The 18,229-nt window shown below is 39.3% G+C and overlaps 1 protein-coding gene across 1 annotated transcript; it reads left to right on the top strand.

Moving 5' to 3' along the window:
• Positions 1-4,522: 4,522 nt before the first annotated feature.
• Positions 4,523-15,034, top strand: LOC310880704 (nuclear pore complex protein Nup153-like; the record flags this gene model as incomplete). The annotated part of the gene is made up of 8 exons (XM_083796906.1): positions 4,523-4,634; positions 4,772-4,810; positions 4,910-4,963; positions 7,218-7,376; positions 8,472-8,524; positions 11,207-11,333; positions 12,954-13,187; positions 15,026-15,034. Exons 2-8 carry the CDS (start codon positions 4,784-4,786, stop codon positions 15,032-15,034), a joined length of 663 nt encoding a protein of 220 aa, XP_083653032.1. The 5' UTR covers positions 4,523-4,634; positions 4,772-4,783.
• Between the last annotated feature and the right edge of the window lie 3,195 nt (positions 15,035-18,229).

Here is an 18,229-nt window from a genome sequence, read left to right as displayed (position 1 = left end):
GTCAACATCCTTGTCCCTTGGGTCAAAATCCCAATAGTTAATGGGTAGGAGATGATGTTTTGCCTCTAACGTGAGCTGATATGGAAGAACTTGGGAAAAAAGTACTGCAAACGTTCATTTTCATGTTGTGTATTCAGATTAATATAACCTTTGTTCCAATATTATGGAAGCTGCAGTGTTATCTGTAATTTACCGTGTAATCTCAAATTTTGTAAAGCTTATTGCAAGCTGTACATGGGAGAAGGAGTATATATGTTTGATTTAGTGAACGGCCAAGTCAGCGTTAGAGCATTTGAGCACGGGGTCAGAATGTGGTGTTGTAAAACCTCATAGTTAACTACTTCTGGATGCAACATTAATACTGTGTATCGCAAGCAGTGTTGTTGTTGTAGCCAGACAGTTAGATGCAACCGTATCTGGGTGAGGAAGAAGTTAAATTTGGCTTCTCTCTTTTTGCGCTTAGAACTTGGCAATAGCATGGCTGTCGATAGGAAACAGGTTTTGGCTTCTGTGAGCTTGTCTATAGCAAAGCTAATTATCTCCCTGTTCTTGTCTAGAACCATCCACAAGTAGATCAGCACTGAACTTCCCAGTTGTGTTAACAAGGCCCTCTCTTCATCGGAGCCGTCTGAATTATACCATGCTGGATTCTCCTGTCCCACCTTGTCAGCCCTCGACATCTTCTATATTTGGCATTGGCAGTCCTAGGCTGTCCTTCATAAAAGAAATAGAAGATTCTACCTCTCAACAAGACGATGATAACATCTCAACAACCAGTGATTCCTCCTCTAGAGCATCTGATGAAGGTGATTTTTGTGTTCTCTGTTTAATTGACTTTTTTTTTAATGTGAAGTACCTTGCGTTCTTTAATATTCCACATCACCTTAGTAAATAAAATAGGTGAATGTCAACTTTGGATGCGAGAATTAAATTGAATTTTTAGTGTTTTAGAAGTATATAATCCTATCACCTTTTTAATAGAAGCGTGCTTTGGAATACGTTTATGATACCCTGATGTTAGAAAGAGTCAATGCTGAAATATACGCATTCAGCTAGGTTATATGTAAATTTTGAACTGGGACGGTAGGAAATCAGGCTGACTTGCCGTAACTTGACAACTAGGCTGATTGTCTAGAAGGAAGAGTGACTCAGAATATCTAACAGACAGCTGGTTAAATGTGAATAAGTGCAGGTGACAAATAGGAACACGAGATGTTTTCCTGTGTTTCAGCAAGAGAAGATAAAGAAACTACTCTGACATAAGCTATAGGCTGTTTTTTGACCTTTCTTGGTAGAAGGCTTCAGCTGTCAATACTTTCATGTCTTTTGCCAAATTCATTGAGGAAAGCACACCATTTTAAAATAAAAAATAAGCATCGTGTCGATGTAGGTTGGTACGTAGGTCTTCTCGCTGAAAGGGCGAACAGCAGGTTTGCAGCTTTTTCTAGTCCCCCATATAGACAGGGACTGACGTGTGCTCAGCAGGTTTTGCAGAGAACTTTTGTACAGCTGAGAGTAGAGTTGCTGGGCTTTAGCAATATAACCTGAGTGCACTAGAACTTTCTGGTGTGTCTTCGTAAAACATACATGGGCAGAAGATCGTTAACTCTTAGAGCAGCCTTTGGGGAATCTTCAGGTTTAAAACCTGTGCGATTATGATCTGTGCTGGCCTCCAGCCTTTTACCAACACAGAAAAAAGCTTTGTCCGTACAAATGCACTGATGTTTATGCGGTCCTCTTTTATCTTAGCATGAAGGAAAAAAATACCTGCATTGGAAGCACAGTATTAACTTGGTAAGATTGGTGAAAACTACTTGCAGCTCTGTGAACAGTTTTCAAGTTTGTAGGTGATACTTGGTTTTCAGTCTGTACGTGAAGTTGATCTATTTAAAGAAGCTGAAGTCATGCTTATTTTTCTGTATTGAAGAACTTGAATTAGTGTGATCTTTATTGTTAAAGTTCTGTACGTACGAGAGGCATTTACATCTAGCATACGTCATTTTGGCAGATGTTGCAGTTTTAAAAAATACTTCATCGTCACTGCTCTGGCCCACAGAAGCTGAAAGAACTCATTCCCTCTCGCAGCATTCTGCAGCTAGCTCTAAGAAACCTGCATTCAGTTTATTTGTTTTTGGAGGACTGTGTCCTGTAAGTACTGCACAGTATTTCTTTTAATCAGTTTGAATGTGTACCTGTTTTTCTATCCACTTCTCATACTGTGTTTCCGTAGGTACGTGGAAGCACGTCTGTTTTTAAGCAAAACCAGCTTGGGTTTTCTCCATTATACCCCGGAAAGACGGCTTATGCCGGTGGTGCAGCTGTAAGATCAAGGCAGCCAAAGACGGAACCTTATCAGGTATGAGAAAAGTAGTGTAGTGGGAAATAGTGATGGAAATAATAAAAGGAGCACTGCCGAAGGGGAAACGTTTTGCCAAACAGTTGCTCTTCTGCCCTCTTGGTCTACAAAAATAGACGAGATTGATTTCTGTTTAAATTCTTTAATGACAGTTTTTACCACAGGTAATACTTGTCAGAAAGAACAAGAATGACAGTTTGGGCTAGTTGTTGGTAGTTGGGGTTTCCTCTGTTGTTAGGTCTTTCAAAAAATTCCATTTAAGTGCCATTGTCTGCCTCTGACTACATTACGTTAAAATAACTTGATGCAATTTTTTGCACCAATGACAGCATAACTTTGAAAACTTGTGTTTATGGTAGCAAAAGCTACAGTAGTCAAACCTGGCTAATATTTATCTGTGGATCTTCTTTTCCAAGCATGCCTACATTCATGCTATGGATATGTTGTATAAACCTGCAGTCTTTGAAAATATCTAAAATCAACTTTGCTGATCCTTTGTTCTTCTGTTACACAGAGGCATGCAGGACTAAATGCAGTCCCAAGATAAGCAGTAACATGCTTTCTGTTTTGAACGATTCATATAGTTCTTGGAGAGAGTTATTTGCCCCCAAGAGTTCTTGGAAATAGCAAATAAAAACTGCTGACAACTCTGATTAGCTAGAGCTGAATCGAAAAGGAAAGTCAAATCAGGTTTGGTAGGAATGTATTTAAATGAAAGTGACTTTTATCGATAAATCAAAAGGAATTTGAAGAAAATGAAAACGCGGGTTTGCTGGCTCTGTTCTGACAGTCCATTTGTGCAACGGAAAAAGGGCAGTACAAGTACCTCACTTACGGGAAACCTTGAAACCTTGTGGTGCAAAGCTGGGAACCCTCTTTGGTCGGCTATTTTTGTTTTTTACAATATTACTGCATTATGGTAAAAAGAGGAACCAAAATACTAGGCTTTTAAAGGAGAGAGTAGCTTGCTTCTTGCTGCTTGCTGTGAATGACAGCAAGGTACTAGAGAGTCCAGCGAAGGGCCACCAAGATGATCAAGGGACTGGGAGCACCTCTCCTCTGAGGAGAGGCAGAGACTGCTGTGCCCGTTTAGCATGGAGGAGAGGAGGTTTGGGGGGATCTTATTGGTGTATATAAATACCTGAATGGATGGTGCAAAGAGCATAGAGAGCCATTGTGTTTTCAGCGGTGCCCAGTGCCAGGTCAAGAGGCAACAGGCACAAACTGAAACGTGAGGCTCTGTCTGAGCATCAGGAAATGCTTTTGCACTGTGCGGGTGATGGAGCCCTGGCACAGGTTGCCCGGAGAGGCTGTGGAGTCTCCCTCTTTGGAGGTCTTCAAGAGCTGACTTGACATGGTCCTGGGCAGCCTGCTCGGGGTGGCCCTGCTTGAGCGGGGGGGTAGACCAGGCGATCTCTAGAGGTCACTTCCAACCTTAACCATTCTGTGGTTCTGTGAGTCTCACTTGTGTTTTTACACGCTGCGTGGTCTGCTTCCTGTCTTCACATCGTGTGATAAGCACAGTGTGGTTATTTGAGGGGTTTAACCTGGGAAGAAAAAAAGTCACACCAAAGGAAGTTTTTGACTGATATTTGAAGTTGGGTGGTGCAAATAAACAGTTTACTTTTTCAGTGTAATGTTTAGATCTGTTACAGTTTAAATCAGATCTTTATCTTTTAAGACAAAGATTTGCAGCCAACTTTAATCTTGGGGGAAGGGAGGAAGCAAGAGAGAAGTAAAACTAGTTCCTGGTTATGATTGTATACACTGATTTTAAGATGGTACACTTAGACCATCGTGAAACTCTGAGGTCTGTGTTGTTACTGAAAATGCTTTCTGTACCACAAGCCTTTTCTTGAGTTCTGTTTCCCTGATTACTGCTTCGGAGGCCTTAGCAGTCCTAGCATCATCCGTCTTGACCTTTTACAAGTACGGAGTTCTTTTATTGCTCGTGCAACAAGCACGTGCAAGATGCACTGAGGCCCAAGGTAAACTTCATTAAACTCCGAATGTATTCTCTTCTTTATGGCTTAAACTCCCAGTGACTGCATTTTTCTCTGTCATCAGAATATATTGATTGTATCATCAGTGTAGCCTTGGGACGTAAAAAACATGCCTCCTTAGCTGAGAATTGACCATTGTAACACTTAAAATGCTAATTTTTCAGGCACAAAAGAGAGCGAAAGCTAGAGAAGAAACTGTGCGGTCCCACGCTACCTTGAGTACCTCAGCGTGGTGCATCTTGGAGGCAGTGGAGAAGCTGTCAAGCCCTTTGTTGGTAAATAGCACTTCTTTTAATCTGTTTTTGCTTCATGTGTTTATAAAACTTAGTAAATGTGCCATCAAAGGATAAAGATAAAACTATTCTTCCTTACGTTGTGGCCGGTTTAATTTATTGCGCTGTTTTTTCAACAGGATGCTAAAAGAATGACATCTCTTTTGCCGCTGTGTTGTGTAAGTTGACCATGAACCCCCACATTTTTGTTGCAGGGAACCCTCTCTCTCAGGAGAAAAAAATTGCCCTCTAATAGTTATGCTTTGTTTTTTCCTCAGCCTCCGGACATAGATAAACCGGATATTACTGACTTCCAGTCCAAACGAAGAAAGGTAAGAACCAATAATGTCTTAAGCTGAGGTAGATAACTTTTTCAATGCTTTATCACTATTAGAAAAATTTTCTCAAACCTCAGTGACAACATAGACATCAAATCAAGTTAATATTGGCATGTATCCACAATAGATGATGGGCTGTGAAGATTACTCAGGTTAAGAATTATGTTATCTTTGTAAGTTGAGAGCAACAACTCTAGAACACACCAAGTCGTTTTATCTTGTCCCCCAACTTGGGGTGAAGCTGCATATTAAAATTCCTCTTGAGGCAAGTTTTCTCTTGAAGAAATGATCACAAATAGAAAAATACTGCTTGAGTGGTCATATAGACTTTGTACAGACTTCCGTGTTCATTCGGGCACAGAAAACTAATTTTTCTGCTTTTTATCACCATTCAAAGTAAAGAGGAGGAAAATTGTTAATTTCCGACGCTATAAATCTTACGCTCCTAAATTCCTATTTGGAGGTAGCACAGAACTGGTGATAATGCTGTGGTAAAGCATGATTTCCTTTCATTTTCTTTAAAAAATGAAAACTAGTCATCTTTTTTTGATGACTTTAGTTAGGGGTATTCTTGGGCTTATTAAATTGCAAAACCCTTAAATGACCACTTGAAGATCAGGTGACTGAAGGAAATAACAAGATGTGCAAACTTTTCATCTTCTGTTCTAATGAGAAAAGGGACAGTGTCTCAAGAAGTTTCTGTGCCAATTCCTTGATTGGATGGATGTATAATTAAGTTTACAATCACTTCAGAGTTTACAAACATCTCAGATTTCCTGGACCATCTTTTCACCATCTGCCAAATTACAAGGGCATGGAGAAGTGAAGTATATCATAAATATTATCCAAATAACTAAAACCAAATCTGGTGTGAATTCTCAGTTATATTATAGCAATACACCTGTGATAAGGCATTAAGAAAGATCTGCCAGATTTGCAACAGAGAGCCTGAAATTGTCAGCCACTAAATGAATGTTGCACGCAGCTGTCAGTGGGTGAAAGGAGATAGATTGTCTATTCATAATACTAGAATTCATAATGGTGGCGGGAGAAGGGTAGCCCGTGATGAGAAGCAATTATTTGCTGAGGAGACGATCGTGTGTTTTCCTGCTAAAGTGAACATGCGGTTGACGGAACACTTGTGCACTCGGGCTAAACTTCTGCAGTGGGTAGCAGTGATGTGGTATTTTTCTTATTTCAAGGAACTGTACCAGGCAGAATAGCTCTTGGTGTATTGAATGCCTAACTGGGGGAATTAATATTTTTCTTTTTTACCTTTAAAACCAGCAATGAACCGTCGTTCACTCGAAGTAGATTTGTGAACTTACATAAAACATGTCTTATTCAAGGTTTCAAACTGAATGTAATATTTTTTAGAAAGATGTATTTTTGTATACTTTAGAGAGAGTGTGAATCCTATTACTAAGAGCTGGGAGATACTGTGAAATTAAAGCTGCGGTGTAAACGATTTCCTGTTGGTATTGATTTGAACAATAGCATGCTTCCTAAGACTGTATTTTCTGATCCTTAAGACCGCAGGCGGAGCCATCGGTAAATCTTGTAGCCTTTAGGGTTTGTTTTCTGTCTGACAGTTCAGTTAAGTCAGTTTTGCAGAACACGCAGTGGTCTGTGTTAAAAATTAACTCTGGTCTGTGAAAATGCTTTGAAAAGGGAAGTCAAACCCACTACTTGAAGTGCATCTAATGCACATGTAAAGCATTGGATCATATTTTAATGAATGAGATTATTGTAAGATTGACAAGTTGTTTTTTTTGAGTGTGTTCTATTGTTTGTGTAACTTTGAAGGGGGAAAATGTAGGGGATGTGAAGCCCAGAAGCCTGTATAATTAGTTGCTTAACACTTCAAATGTTAAATTAATGAATTAAGCTACTAAAAAAAAAAAATCACAGTGTGGGCAGAGGAAAAGATAGGAGCATATTCTAGGAACATGGATTATTTTAATTATGGTAGCATGAATTATTTTGTCTATGAAGCTAACTGCCAAATTTTGAAACGGAATTCAGTCAGACTTTGGCTACTTATATATAGCTTTATGGATTTCGTTACTGGTTTTCTGGTGATTTCCCTCTACAAGTTGAACGGTCTTCAGAATTTTCAAATTGTATTCACTGAGTGCCAAGACCGATGGGGGGAGGTTTATAGTTCTGTAATTTGTTTTCATCAATAAATATTGGAATTAATTTGGGTGGACATAAGGATAAATTGATTGCTGTTTCCCTTTCAAAGCTGGAATCCCAGAATGCATTCCAGCCTCCACCTGTTAAGAGACTTGTGACACCAACAGTAAACCGTCAGCCGATGCGTTATACGCGGTATTCTGAACCATCACCGACTTCAACTACTCAGTCCAGCAAAATTTGCCAGAGAGGAGACACAAAGTTCCAAGTGAGTACATTTTTGAGTCCTTATGTGCCTGTTTTTTTTTTCCAGTCTTGGAATGTTTCTCAAACCAATTGTTATCCTATCTTTGCAAAAAGTACTGATAGTATGTTTGAGGCGAGCTTTAAGGCAGTGGGAACCATTGTGAAATAGATTGAGCTTTTATGGATTTAATTCTGTTTTTGGAACACTCAGTGTCTTGTGGTTGTTTTCACGATGTCATGATGTGCTATTGAGTCATCCTGTTCTCAGTGAAAGAATATTAAAAGACAGAAATGTTTTCCTTTTATATTCTCATGTACACAAAGCTGTCACTGATGAAACATGCTCGTGTTCTGTGTAAACTATTCCAGGTGAGCTATGTGCTCCAAGTGAGAGTTCTGACAATGTGCTGAGTTATCGGTTTTGATTGCTTTGGAGTAGATGGAGTCTGATAAATTTTCCATAAAATTAAATGGGCATCTCTTTCTGCGAAAACATCTGTGTTTCCAGTATCAGTCTGAGTGTACAAATGACCACTTGTTAAGTGTATGGGCTTCTTAGGCTGGAAATCAAAGTGGACAGTAATACTGGTTGCTTATTGCTTTTAACTCTTTCAATCTCTGTATTGTTTAGCCAGCACAATCTCCATTTGGTAAAGTTCTAAAATGAATGTAGCAGCAACTGCTTAGTTTTTAGGGGGGTAGAGGTTTTTTTTTTCTTGTTTGTTGATAAATGACAGAAAACAGAAAAGTATGTCCCTTTTACGGGGTTGGCAAACACAAGTTTTGATGAAAACTCTCCCCCACACACACAATTTTTGTCATTTTGTTTAAAGTAATTACTTTCTTTGTTAGAGGATTTGACAAATTTGATTTAGTGTTCTATCAGTTTGTCCTCAATGCTGAGTGAAGCAGTGATGCTTACTTTAGCCCCAAAATTTAACTGAACTGTACCCACAATGCTGAATTAGGGAACAACGTTAAGTAGGTGAGGTGTATTCAGTGCTATAAAATTAAATATAAATAAATAAAAACCACAAAAAACCACATGAAGTGGTTGTTGGTACTTTGTGTATTCTGAACATATTCAGCTAAGTCTTGAACTAAACTTAACTTGCAGGGGATGAGAGAGAAGACTTTGCCTGCAGAACAGCGAGCAGAACCATCTGAAAGGTATGACATCTATTAATTTAAAACTTACTTGAAGGAAGAAAGACATCTCCTTTTTCAGTACGGTCTGCACCTGAAAGGTGGTGACAGTTCTCAGTAAAAGGAATGGGAAATCCAATGAAAATTTTGTATTTTGAGGGAGCTGCAAAGTCTGGATTGTGTTTGAAGATCAATATAACTTTGAGAAAATTGTTGTTTTTATGAAAGGAAGGAAGATGAGCAAGAATAAAAGTACTGATACACCACTTTTTATCCCAAGTTTATCTTCTGAGTAGGATACGAAGATGGGAAACGAGGCACGTTATAATGCTGTATCCACAGAAAGGATCTTTGCTATTGGAGGCCTAATTTTTTCCTTCTACAGGAAATATGGCTCATTTTGTAGTTTAACTAAATCTGTAGCGTTACAAATTTTGCTTTGACAGATATTTCATGGTTTATAACTCAGTTTACTTATAACAAAATAATTTGTCCCTCCTAATGTTCCCTAGGGGAAAAGCTATTAGTTTTAGCTATTTAATTGCTTGCAGTTTGAAAGCTCTGTCCTAATGGGATGATTCTTTCTGAAGTATTCTTTAGAAGGTGAAGTAGGGGAAGTGAGTTACAGTTCAGGAGGATGTTTATTGATGTGTTTTTTTCTTTATTTTTTAAGCAAAAACATGGAGGAAGATTTATGATTTATTATTCTTTTTTTTAATACTCCTTTCATGATGAAGTTAATTGTCTGCTTTGAGTTCACATGAAGACCATGTGTTCTTTAGAATCATTTGAGGCCAAATGCTAACTCATCTCTAAAATAAAAAAAATCCAGCAGAATTAATTGAATTTCTTCTTGAGGAGACTGCTTTGTGTTATACTGCTTTCTTGGTTTAGGTCAAATGAGTTATCCTCCAGATAATATTGATGGCTTTTCCTTCTGGGCAAATGGTGTTTTGGGTAATAATGCTTGAGTTAAGAGACTTTGCACTCGGTTTTTAGGGGGTCGCTCTTTTCAAAGAACAGTAGCAGGGAATTTTGTTGACTCTATGCTCATCTGCCAAGCAATTCTTATGTGACCATGGGCATTCTTTGGCTTGCAGAAAGAACTCAACACTTTGTTTTGGCATCTAAAAGTTGGACTTCACAACAACCACCTTTTTAGGGGTGGAAGCGACTGGCTTTAAGGTTCTGGTACAGGTGCAATCAGGTGCTGGGTTGTAATTATGTTTTTTTCAAACTGTTCTAAATTGTCTTTGCTAGAACTCCTTTCTACTTCTCCATTTAGGAAGGAGATACAGCAAACTCATACTGCTTTTGATTTCGTTCACAAAGTTTATTGCAGTGCCCTACCTTTTGTTTGTAGAGTAGGTAGTGGTGGTAGTGTTTTTTGTGATGCTGGTCTCTGTTGGGTGCCATGTTCTGGAGCAGGAGCACCACACTGATCTGCTGGCAAGAGTCCCTTTGGACAGTTGAGTTGGAATACTCAGTAAATCTCTGGCCCACCAATGCTATATATCTATGCGTGTGTGTGTATATATATATATATTTTATATCCTGAGTCCAATTGTAGATTAGACTTGCTTGAAGGCTGACAACTGTCTTTGCCCCCTTGAAGCTCACAGGTGTTAACAGAAAGAGGAATATGGGCTGTTAGGGGCAAGCGATAGTTGTCTGAATGAAGATCTATTTTGATGTAAGACTTTTTTCAGAATTCTAATGGATTGACAGTTTGGATTAGAGAAAAGTCTGAGCATCTGCCTTAGGGATCTGTCTTCCTCTATGCAGTTACAGTGCTAAGCAGGCTGTTGTCAAGTATTTGACAAGTTTAGACCAGTTCTCCTCCTCAGTATTGTGGGAGTTTGACCTGGTGTCTTCCAGTGCGATCTAATGCACTTTTGTACTGACTGACTGATTGGCTGCAAGATAAGCTTTGATGTCACGGTTTTTCCAGGCATACTTCATTTTCTTGCCATAGTACTTTTGTTAGTTATTCCCTATTCCACTTCTGGTTTGGGTTATTTTTTCCCCATTTGCTCTTGGATTAGGATATCTTTCTGGTTTTGAGCTAGGCTTTTTTAAGTACCAGAAAAACGCCTTTGTATGCCTTACAAAAGGGATCTGTATTCATGTCTGAAAAGACTTCTGGAATGTTGGCATACCCAAACACCTCTGCTGTTCCTGCTGATGGCCACACGAAAGCCAGAGCTGCTTCTGAAGCTTAGGCCATATTACCTTGCCACACAAGTCTAAGGCGTCCCTATTCTATCAGAGCTGTTGGCAGTGTTTCCCATGTGTATGTGTGCATATGTGCACTCTTTCTGTATTTTTGTGAGCTGTTCTTTTATATCCCTGCAAAAGATACACGTGCATCGCAGAATCAGAGAACCAGTCCTATTTAAAGGAAGCACTGGAAAATAACAATCTAAATCAGCTCTTCTATTTCAGGTCTTCTGGCTTAGTCATTGTTCCCATGTGAACGGTGCACTTATGTATGTCCTTTTCATTGCTGCTGTTAATAAAGTTTTTCCTATTTAGAACATCAAGTATTTACCAGCGTTTAGCAACTTGTGAGACAGCTTTAGTTTTTTTCTGATCAGCAGGTTTCAATTCTAGGACTAATAACAGCTCTAATATCTTGAAAAAAAAATTTGGCTGGTAATTTTTTTTTCTCTTGTTTCCCCCAACTTCTGTACTGTCGTGTGCTAGCAATGTGACCAGCTACAAATTCAGTACTGCTGCGTCCAGTGGTCTGTCTTCAGGAGTGAGTAGCGGAGGCGGCAGAATGAGAAGGGAAAGAGGAATACACTATTTATCAAGAGCTGTACAAGAACAGGTAAGTGACTCTTAAATTAATTGCTGTCACTGAGCTTACTGAAGTAACTAGCTAAGTGTGTCAGTTTTATTGCATCATAGTAAATTATAACAATACCGCTTTATTTTTGCATTGTTTTTGTTTTCTTGTGGGTTTCAGAGCAGGCTCCAATTGATTTCCTGTGTTTGAATACCTGAACTTTGCTTATGTAATTTTGAAATTTTTAATTCTCTTACCTTGGAGATTCTTCAAACTATAACATTTCTCGTTAGCAATTGAATGAATGAGTCCTAAGAAGAGAAGTTTTGGTGAAGGTGTGTATAGTTTTTCTACAGGAATGATACTTGAAACGAGTGCCAAGTATAAAAAGAAAAAAAAAGCTTAATTTTTGGTTTCATATTTAAGTCGTACAGAAAGATACAGGCCAAGAGTGTGAAAAAGAGTAGTAGAAGAGAGCATTCTGCATGTCTGCTAACGATGACTCAGTTTTTGATACTCACCAAACTCATTGTGAGAGAGTTTTTTTCTCATTTTAATAGGAAAAATCTATTCCATAAAACTATGACCATGAATATTCAGATTATTTTTTCTTTTATTGGATGTTATATAAGCTGCCTGTAAGTTAATTTAAGTATTTACGTTAACATTAAGTATTTAATTAATATTAAGTTAATATTAAGTATTTAAGTTAATTTAAGTTTCAAATCATTAAATGGGACTTCTGGATGATGCAATATAAAGAAATCGTAAACACTGTTGTTTATTCCTGTAACGCAAATAAAATAATGGTCCAAATATCAAAAGTTCCATAAACTTTTCAAATCAAAACTGTGAAACAGATGTAAGCTACAGGATGCACTGAATATCAGTAGTACCAACTTACATCCCTTCCTAGTCATTTCTAAGTAGATCATGATAGTACTGTACAAATTTTGGTCAGATTTCCTATGCCATTTAAAACATAACTCATCCAATCTTAGTAATCGAATAAAGTAAGTGGCAGGGATGAAAATTGAAGTTGTTAAGAGGCTGTTTTCTGATTTTTATATTTGCATCCTGATACATGGTATAGACTGTATTTACCAGAACACAATCTTCAGTGCTGCTAGTCTGACTTTCTTTGGTGCTTTTTGTGTTTAGTTTGGTTGTTGAACCTACCTGCTTCTTTAAACATTACCTTTTTCCACGTTCACTGCTGTAATGACTTTAGAAACTTTGGCAGCTATCCTGCCTAATTTTGCAAGAGGAACACTTTCTCACTTGTCTTGAGAGTGTACTCTTAATTGAGGCCATGCGAGGGTAGTTAGAAAGGATGATGCTTCTCCAGAGCTTTGATGACTAAAGTATAGAAAAGAAAGAAAAAAAATGTGATCTGTGCGTCTCTGTTCTGCACAGGTTTTGAGTTAACTTTCAGTGTTCTTGCTGTACAGTTGTTGAATAGAGTATAATGTGGAAGCAGGCCTGCCATAAATTAAAATGACGTGGTAGACAGAGGTGGGGAGATCGGGATTTCTTCTGGAAACTTGCTTTCTCTTAATTTGTATGGATTTTTGTTCTATTTAATTTTGTTAATAAATTGGGTGGGATGGGGTGAGAAAGTAGTATGTCTTGTATAAGAAAAATTAAAATTTGCAACTTTAGGAAGTGGAGGAACCAGTGCTACCGAACATACCCCTACCCATCAGTGCTGCATCGCTGCCTCAGTTCAATTCTAGTTTCGTTGGTAGTAGCGCTGTCTCAGCGTCACCGAGCGCTGTTTCAACAGCAGCAATGAGCACGGCAACTCCAGCAGCTGCGACGGGCATGGCAAATCCATCAGAGGTGGAGGGCATGACAGATCCATCAGAGGTGGAGGGCATGACAGATCCATCAGAGGTGGAGGACTTGACAGATCTATCAGAGGAGGAGGTGGAGGACATGATATATACAACGGCGACGTCGGGCATAACGTGTTCAACAGTGCCCTCAGGCTTGACATATCCAATAATGGCGGCGGGCATGCCATATCTACTGATGACAAAGGACATATCAAGGTCAACAGCGGCAACGACAAGCGTGGCAAATTCAACGGAGGCGGCAGGCATGGCAGATGCAGCAGCGACGGCGGCGGGCAAGGTAAATCTTTATGCTATAAATAATGTTTACAATGAGTATACTGCTTTATTGCGAGTTGACTTTTTCTGTGGTGCTCATGAAACTAACAAATATTAGTTTCTACGCAGCTGAATGAATTGGGGTTGTATGCCAGTTTGGGGAAAAAGGCATAAATGTTTTGATTCTGCTTCTCTCAGTCTTAGAGCCTGCCAACTCCCATTTAACGTGATTGTATAACTGCTTCAAATGCTGTGGAAGTCTGCGGGGGAAGGGGGGTGTGGACTTTATGCCACGTTATTTATAGTGGTTTTGGCAGGGGTAGAGTTAATTTTCTTCGTAGTAGATGATGCTGTGTTGCAGATTTGTGAGCAAAACAGTGTTGGTAAGGCACTGGTGTTTTAGCTGTTGCTGAGCAGTGCTTACACAGTGAGAAGTCCTTTTCTGTTTCTCACGCTGCCCTGCCAGCGAGGAGGTCGGGGATGCACAAGAGGCTGGGAGGGCACTCAGCCAGGACAGCGGAGCCCAGAGGACCGAAGGGATATTCCACACCATTTAGCATCGTGCTCAGCAATAAATGCTGGGGGAAAGAAGGGGAAGGAGTGGGGAGTATGTACAGGGTTATGGCATTTGTCTTTCCAGGTAGCCATTACATGCGATGAGTCATTAATGCTACCTCAAATTTAACAACTTTACTTCTTTATTTCCAGTTCTTTTCCCTGTTCCATTTGGAGGGAGTGAGCGAGTGGCTGTGTGGTGCTTAGTTGCCTGCAATGGTTAAACCACAACTTTATTTAAGTTATTAAATTAGAGGTAACGTGGTCATATAAGCCTCACATAGAATGAGCCTAGGGTGCAATAATTGGCATATTATTGCAATAAAATAAACATTAATCTGTTCCAGAGTACTTGAAATATTTTTTGTACGGTTTGAAGTAGACAGCTGCTTTAACATGTTGAGGTGTTTGCTGAAGTTCTTGGAGTATCATTGGGCTGAGTTTGCCGTTCTTCAGCTTCCTGGCTTGCTTTTCCGTGCATTTAGACCTAAGTAGCATCTCCAGCTTTTCCTCTCAGTTTCTGGAATTTGGTTTTGATGAAGTGCTGATTTTCCTTTTTTTCTTTATTAAATCTTCAATCTGTCCTGTCTGCGCATGCTAGCAATTCCAGGCAGTGTTGGACTTCTGCAGTATTTTTCCAGTGACAGATCTGCTTTTATATTTTTTTTTTGTTTTGTTGCTTTTTGTTTTGCTTGTAATCATAAAGCATTGCAAAGTAAGTAGAATTTGTGAAGATTCTTATGTGAGAAGCATGAAAGCTGGAAATTCTTGTTTCTAACAAAAGTGAGTATAATCTGCTCTAACTAGGTCACATTGTGAAAGCTGTTTTTGTTTTCTTTTGTTTCAAAAGACACCACCACCTCAACCAACATCAACACACAGAAAGAGGAGGTCAAAGATTTTGCTGGTGGTCCCTTCACCACTGCCCACGTCTTAAAGGAAGGAAGCGTCTTAGACGTTCTAAAAAATCCTGGAGAGATAATGAACTCCTTTTAAAAAGATGCTGCAAAAAATACGCTAGCATTTTTTATTAAAAAAAAACCAACACACGACTTAATAGATTAGGTTAATTAGGTTAATTAGGTTAATAGAGTATCTGCTATAAATATGAATGTAGGAGAGCATTACATTAAGCGCTGCGTTTGTTAGGGTGCATCTGCCCCCTTCTATTCTAAGTGGTGTTTGTTGCTGGAAGTAAAACTGCAAGATGAAAAGCAGATGGGTTGCATCTCCTTTACGTGTTAGGATGTAATTGTAAATGAGGTACTAAGAGAATTAGCCAGATAATCGGTGTTTCATTTTAAGTAAATACAATTTGTGGAATTGAAAAGGAAATGTTTGTAAAGCTCAACACTCCTGTCCCACCTTCAGCCCAGGTGAAGAAAGAATAGGAAAGAGCTTCAGTTCCAAATACATGGCGAAAGCTGCGAATCTTTGAGCCTTAGCTTACAATGGCTCCTGTGGATTAAAATTTAAACTGCAAACAGAAGTGGAGTGTTTTACGTTAAAAACCCTTTTCTGAATTTTGTTTTTAAGCAATTGCAATTGTTTTCAACAGTTTCATAAAGTGTGTTTTTCACATTGTTCAAAGACTTCATTTTTGACTAAAAAAAAACCAACAAACAAACCACAAAACAACTATGTTCAAGGTAGATTTACAAGCAACTTGAGCTGCTGTTTAAGATGCATTTCCTTTAGTCTTTCTGTATTAGTAGCTTGTCTTTTCTGTTAAAATTGCCACCTTTTAAATAAGGAGTTGTCCTGTGTCCGATGCATTTTGAAAAAGATTATAGAAAATTAGACAGTTGTTCAATTGTCTTGAGTTTTTATTATTTAATTAATATTCAGCATCTGTGGGAAAATACCGCATGGATTGCTGCTCCGAGTACAAACTTCTGTACAGTTACTGGAGTAGATTTGAGTCATCTGCTACGGAAGGAGGAGCTTTAGAAATTTGATTCGATTGGGCATCGCGTCTTAATCAAATTGTATTATTTCCATTCCACGTTGGACTGTCAGATTTCAGTCAGCTACTGTCTGTTTGTACTTGTATCGACCAGTGAAAATGTTGATTTAAAGCTTGCTTGGAAACAAAGAGTTAAATGAAGCTTTAACGAAATGTTCTGTTGTGACCCAGTGCAGCAGATGAAATTTCATCCGTTTAGATAAGATTTCTGGGGACTTCCTGTTGCGCTCGGTCTGAATGTCTAGTTGTAACCATTGGCACCTGAGTTGAAATTTTTGCCCTCTAGTAAAGTCACTTAGTTACATGTAGTGAGGTGCTGCGCTAACAGGAAGACTTTTTTTTCTTGCTTCCTAGACTTTGGATTGTTGAAAACACGCTCTTCTACGTCTGCGCAACCTACAACAAGCACAGTGGTTTATACTAGGCCTGCAATAACAACTTTTTCTGCAGGTAAAGAGACTTCTAAACAAGCATCGTACTGGCAATCTGATACATGTGACCCTTTTCTGCAAAACAAAGACATAAAGGACAAATGTGTAACTTGTCAAGCTACTAAAGCGTCAACAGTTGAGAGTATGAAACAGACAGTAAGTTCAAGTCAATGCGACACCTCAAAGCCAGCAGCGCCCCCAGCAGGGATGCTGGGCTTTGGAGACAAATTCAAAACAGTACCTGGAACGTGGGATTGCGATACATGTCTTGTCCAAAACAAACCGGAAGCTACAAAATGTATAGCATGTGAGACACCAAAACCTGGAACGGGAGTAATGCCTGCTCTGACATGACCAGTGGTCACAGACAGCTCGGTGACAGTGACATCCTCCTCGAGCAGCACTGACACAACAGCCACTCTGGGCTTTGGAGACAAATTTAAGAAGGCGAAAGGCTCTTGGGACTGTGGAATATGCCTTGTACCAAATAAGACGGAAGATAACAAATGTGTAGCCTGTCAGTCTGAGAAACCAGGTATGGTCCTTTTTTTCCTGTTGTTTCCATCCTAGCCTCTGTGAATCTTGTACAGAATAAAAGTACGTTGCATATATGGAATATTTTAAGCAACACGATTCCCAGGTACGGTTGATGGGTTAGCGGCTGTCTGCAGGATTGGTTTACAGGCACTTCAGAGGTCTCAGCCCAGGTTCCAGCCTGTCGCATAAATTGAACTGATTGTGAAATGTATTAGTACGGAGCTGGATCAATGCAGATACCCCCGGCTTTGCAGCTGGTGAGGGAAGATGGCTGAAGTGGGTGACTTAATTTAAAAACAACATAGTGATTTTTCACTGGTGAAAATGAGAACTCCATAGAAAGAGTTAAAAATGACTGCGTTTTTCTCTTTCAAAAAATAAGTAAAAAAAATTACAGAATGTGGCCAAAATGCCTCTACTCACCGTTTGTATGTAATTGAGGGGAGATGTGAAGCCAGATTTCAAGACAGTGTAGTCTTAACTAGTCTTAAGCTAAAGCAGAGAGATGCCTATGAAGGTCAGTGGTAGGCTTCAAGAAAGCGAGTGACCCGCTGGGTAACTTCTTCAGGGCAGTACTGGGTTGTTTCCCATTGTGTGTGACCGTAATTGATTTTGAGCGTGGTTGTATTGTTTTTAAAATACGATTCTAATTCTAACTTTGACTCTAAATGTCATTTAACATGCCATTACATCGAAAAACACCTGTGCAAATATATCCTGGAAGAAACAAATTAAGATGGACTAGACCGGGCTTTTGTAATCATCCTGTGCGGTAAGACTGAAATTTCATGAGGTAAGATAATGGATTTCAGACAGAGTTGATTCTCTTGGACTTCCAACCTCTGAGCGGTCAGTCGGCATCTTTGTCTGAGGCTCTTGCCATTGCAAGGAGGAATTTTGGAAATGAGGGGTTTACTGTGACCATGGTGCAGTGAATTGCACGGTTACGTTGCACTTGTCAAGAGGAAGAGCGATGCAAGTAATACTAGGATAAAAGTTTTCTGCGTGTGCCGTGGAAGGGAAGAGCCATTCTTGTCTTTCCGGTTTTGAATTTGAAGCGTTATCTTCTGCTTCTCTCTTAAAAGGCACCTTTTTTTTAAAAGGCACCTGTCAGGCCTCTTTATGGAGGTTACACTGTGGTCAACAGCAGCAGAAGCTTGTGTGCTGAACAGAGTTGTGTGTTGTTTGGAAGCTTTGAGTTCCACTCTGTTTTTTTTGTTTGTTTGTTTGTTTCTTTGTGGGTTTTTGGTGGCTTTTATTTTTTTCAGGGGCGGGGGGGGGAGTTGTGGAGTAGTTTTGAACATTTCTGTGGGATTTGACAAATCAGATTTAAAA

Source organism: Anser anser (assembly GCF_964211835.1).
Source record: "Anser anser genome assembly, chromosome: 13".
Taxonomy (NCBI): domain Eukaryota; kingdom Metazoa; phylum Chordata; class Aves; order Anseriformes; family Anatidae; genus Anser; species Anser anser.
Note: the sequence above shows the minus strand (reverse complement) of the source record. Positions and strands in the feature narration are given on the sequence as shown.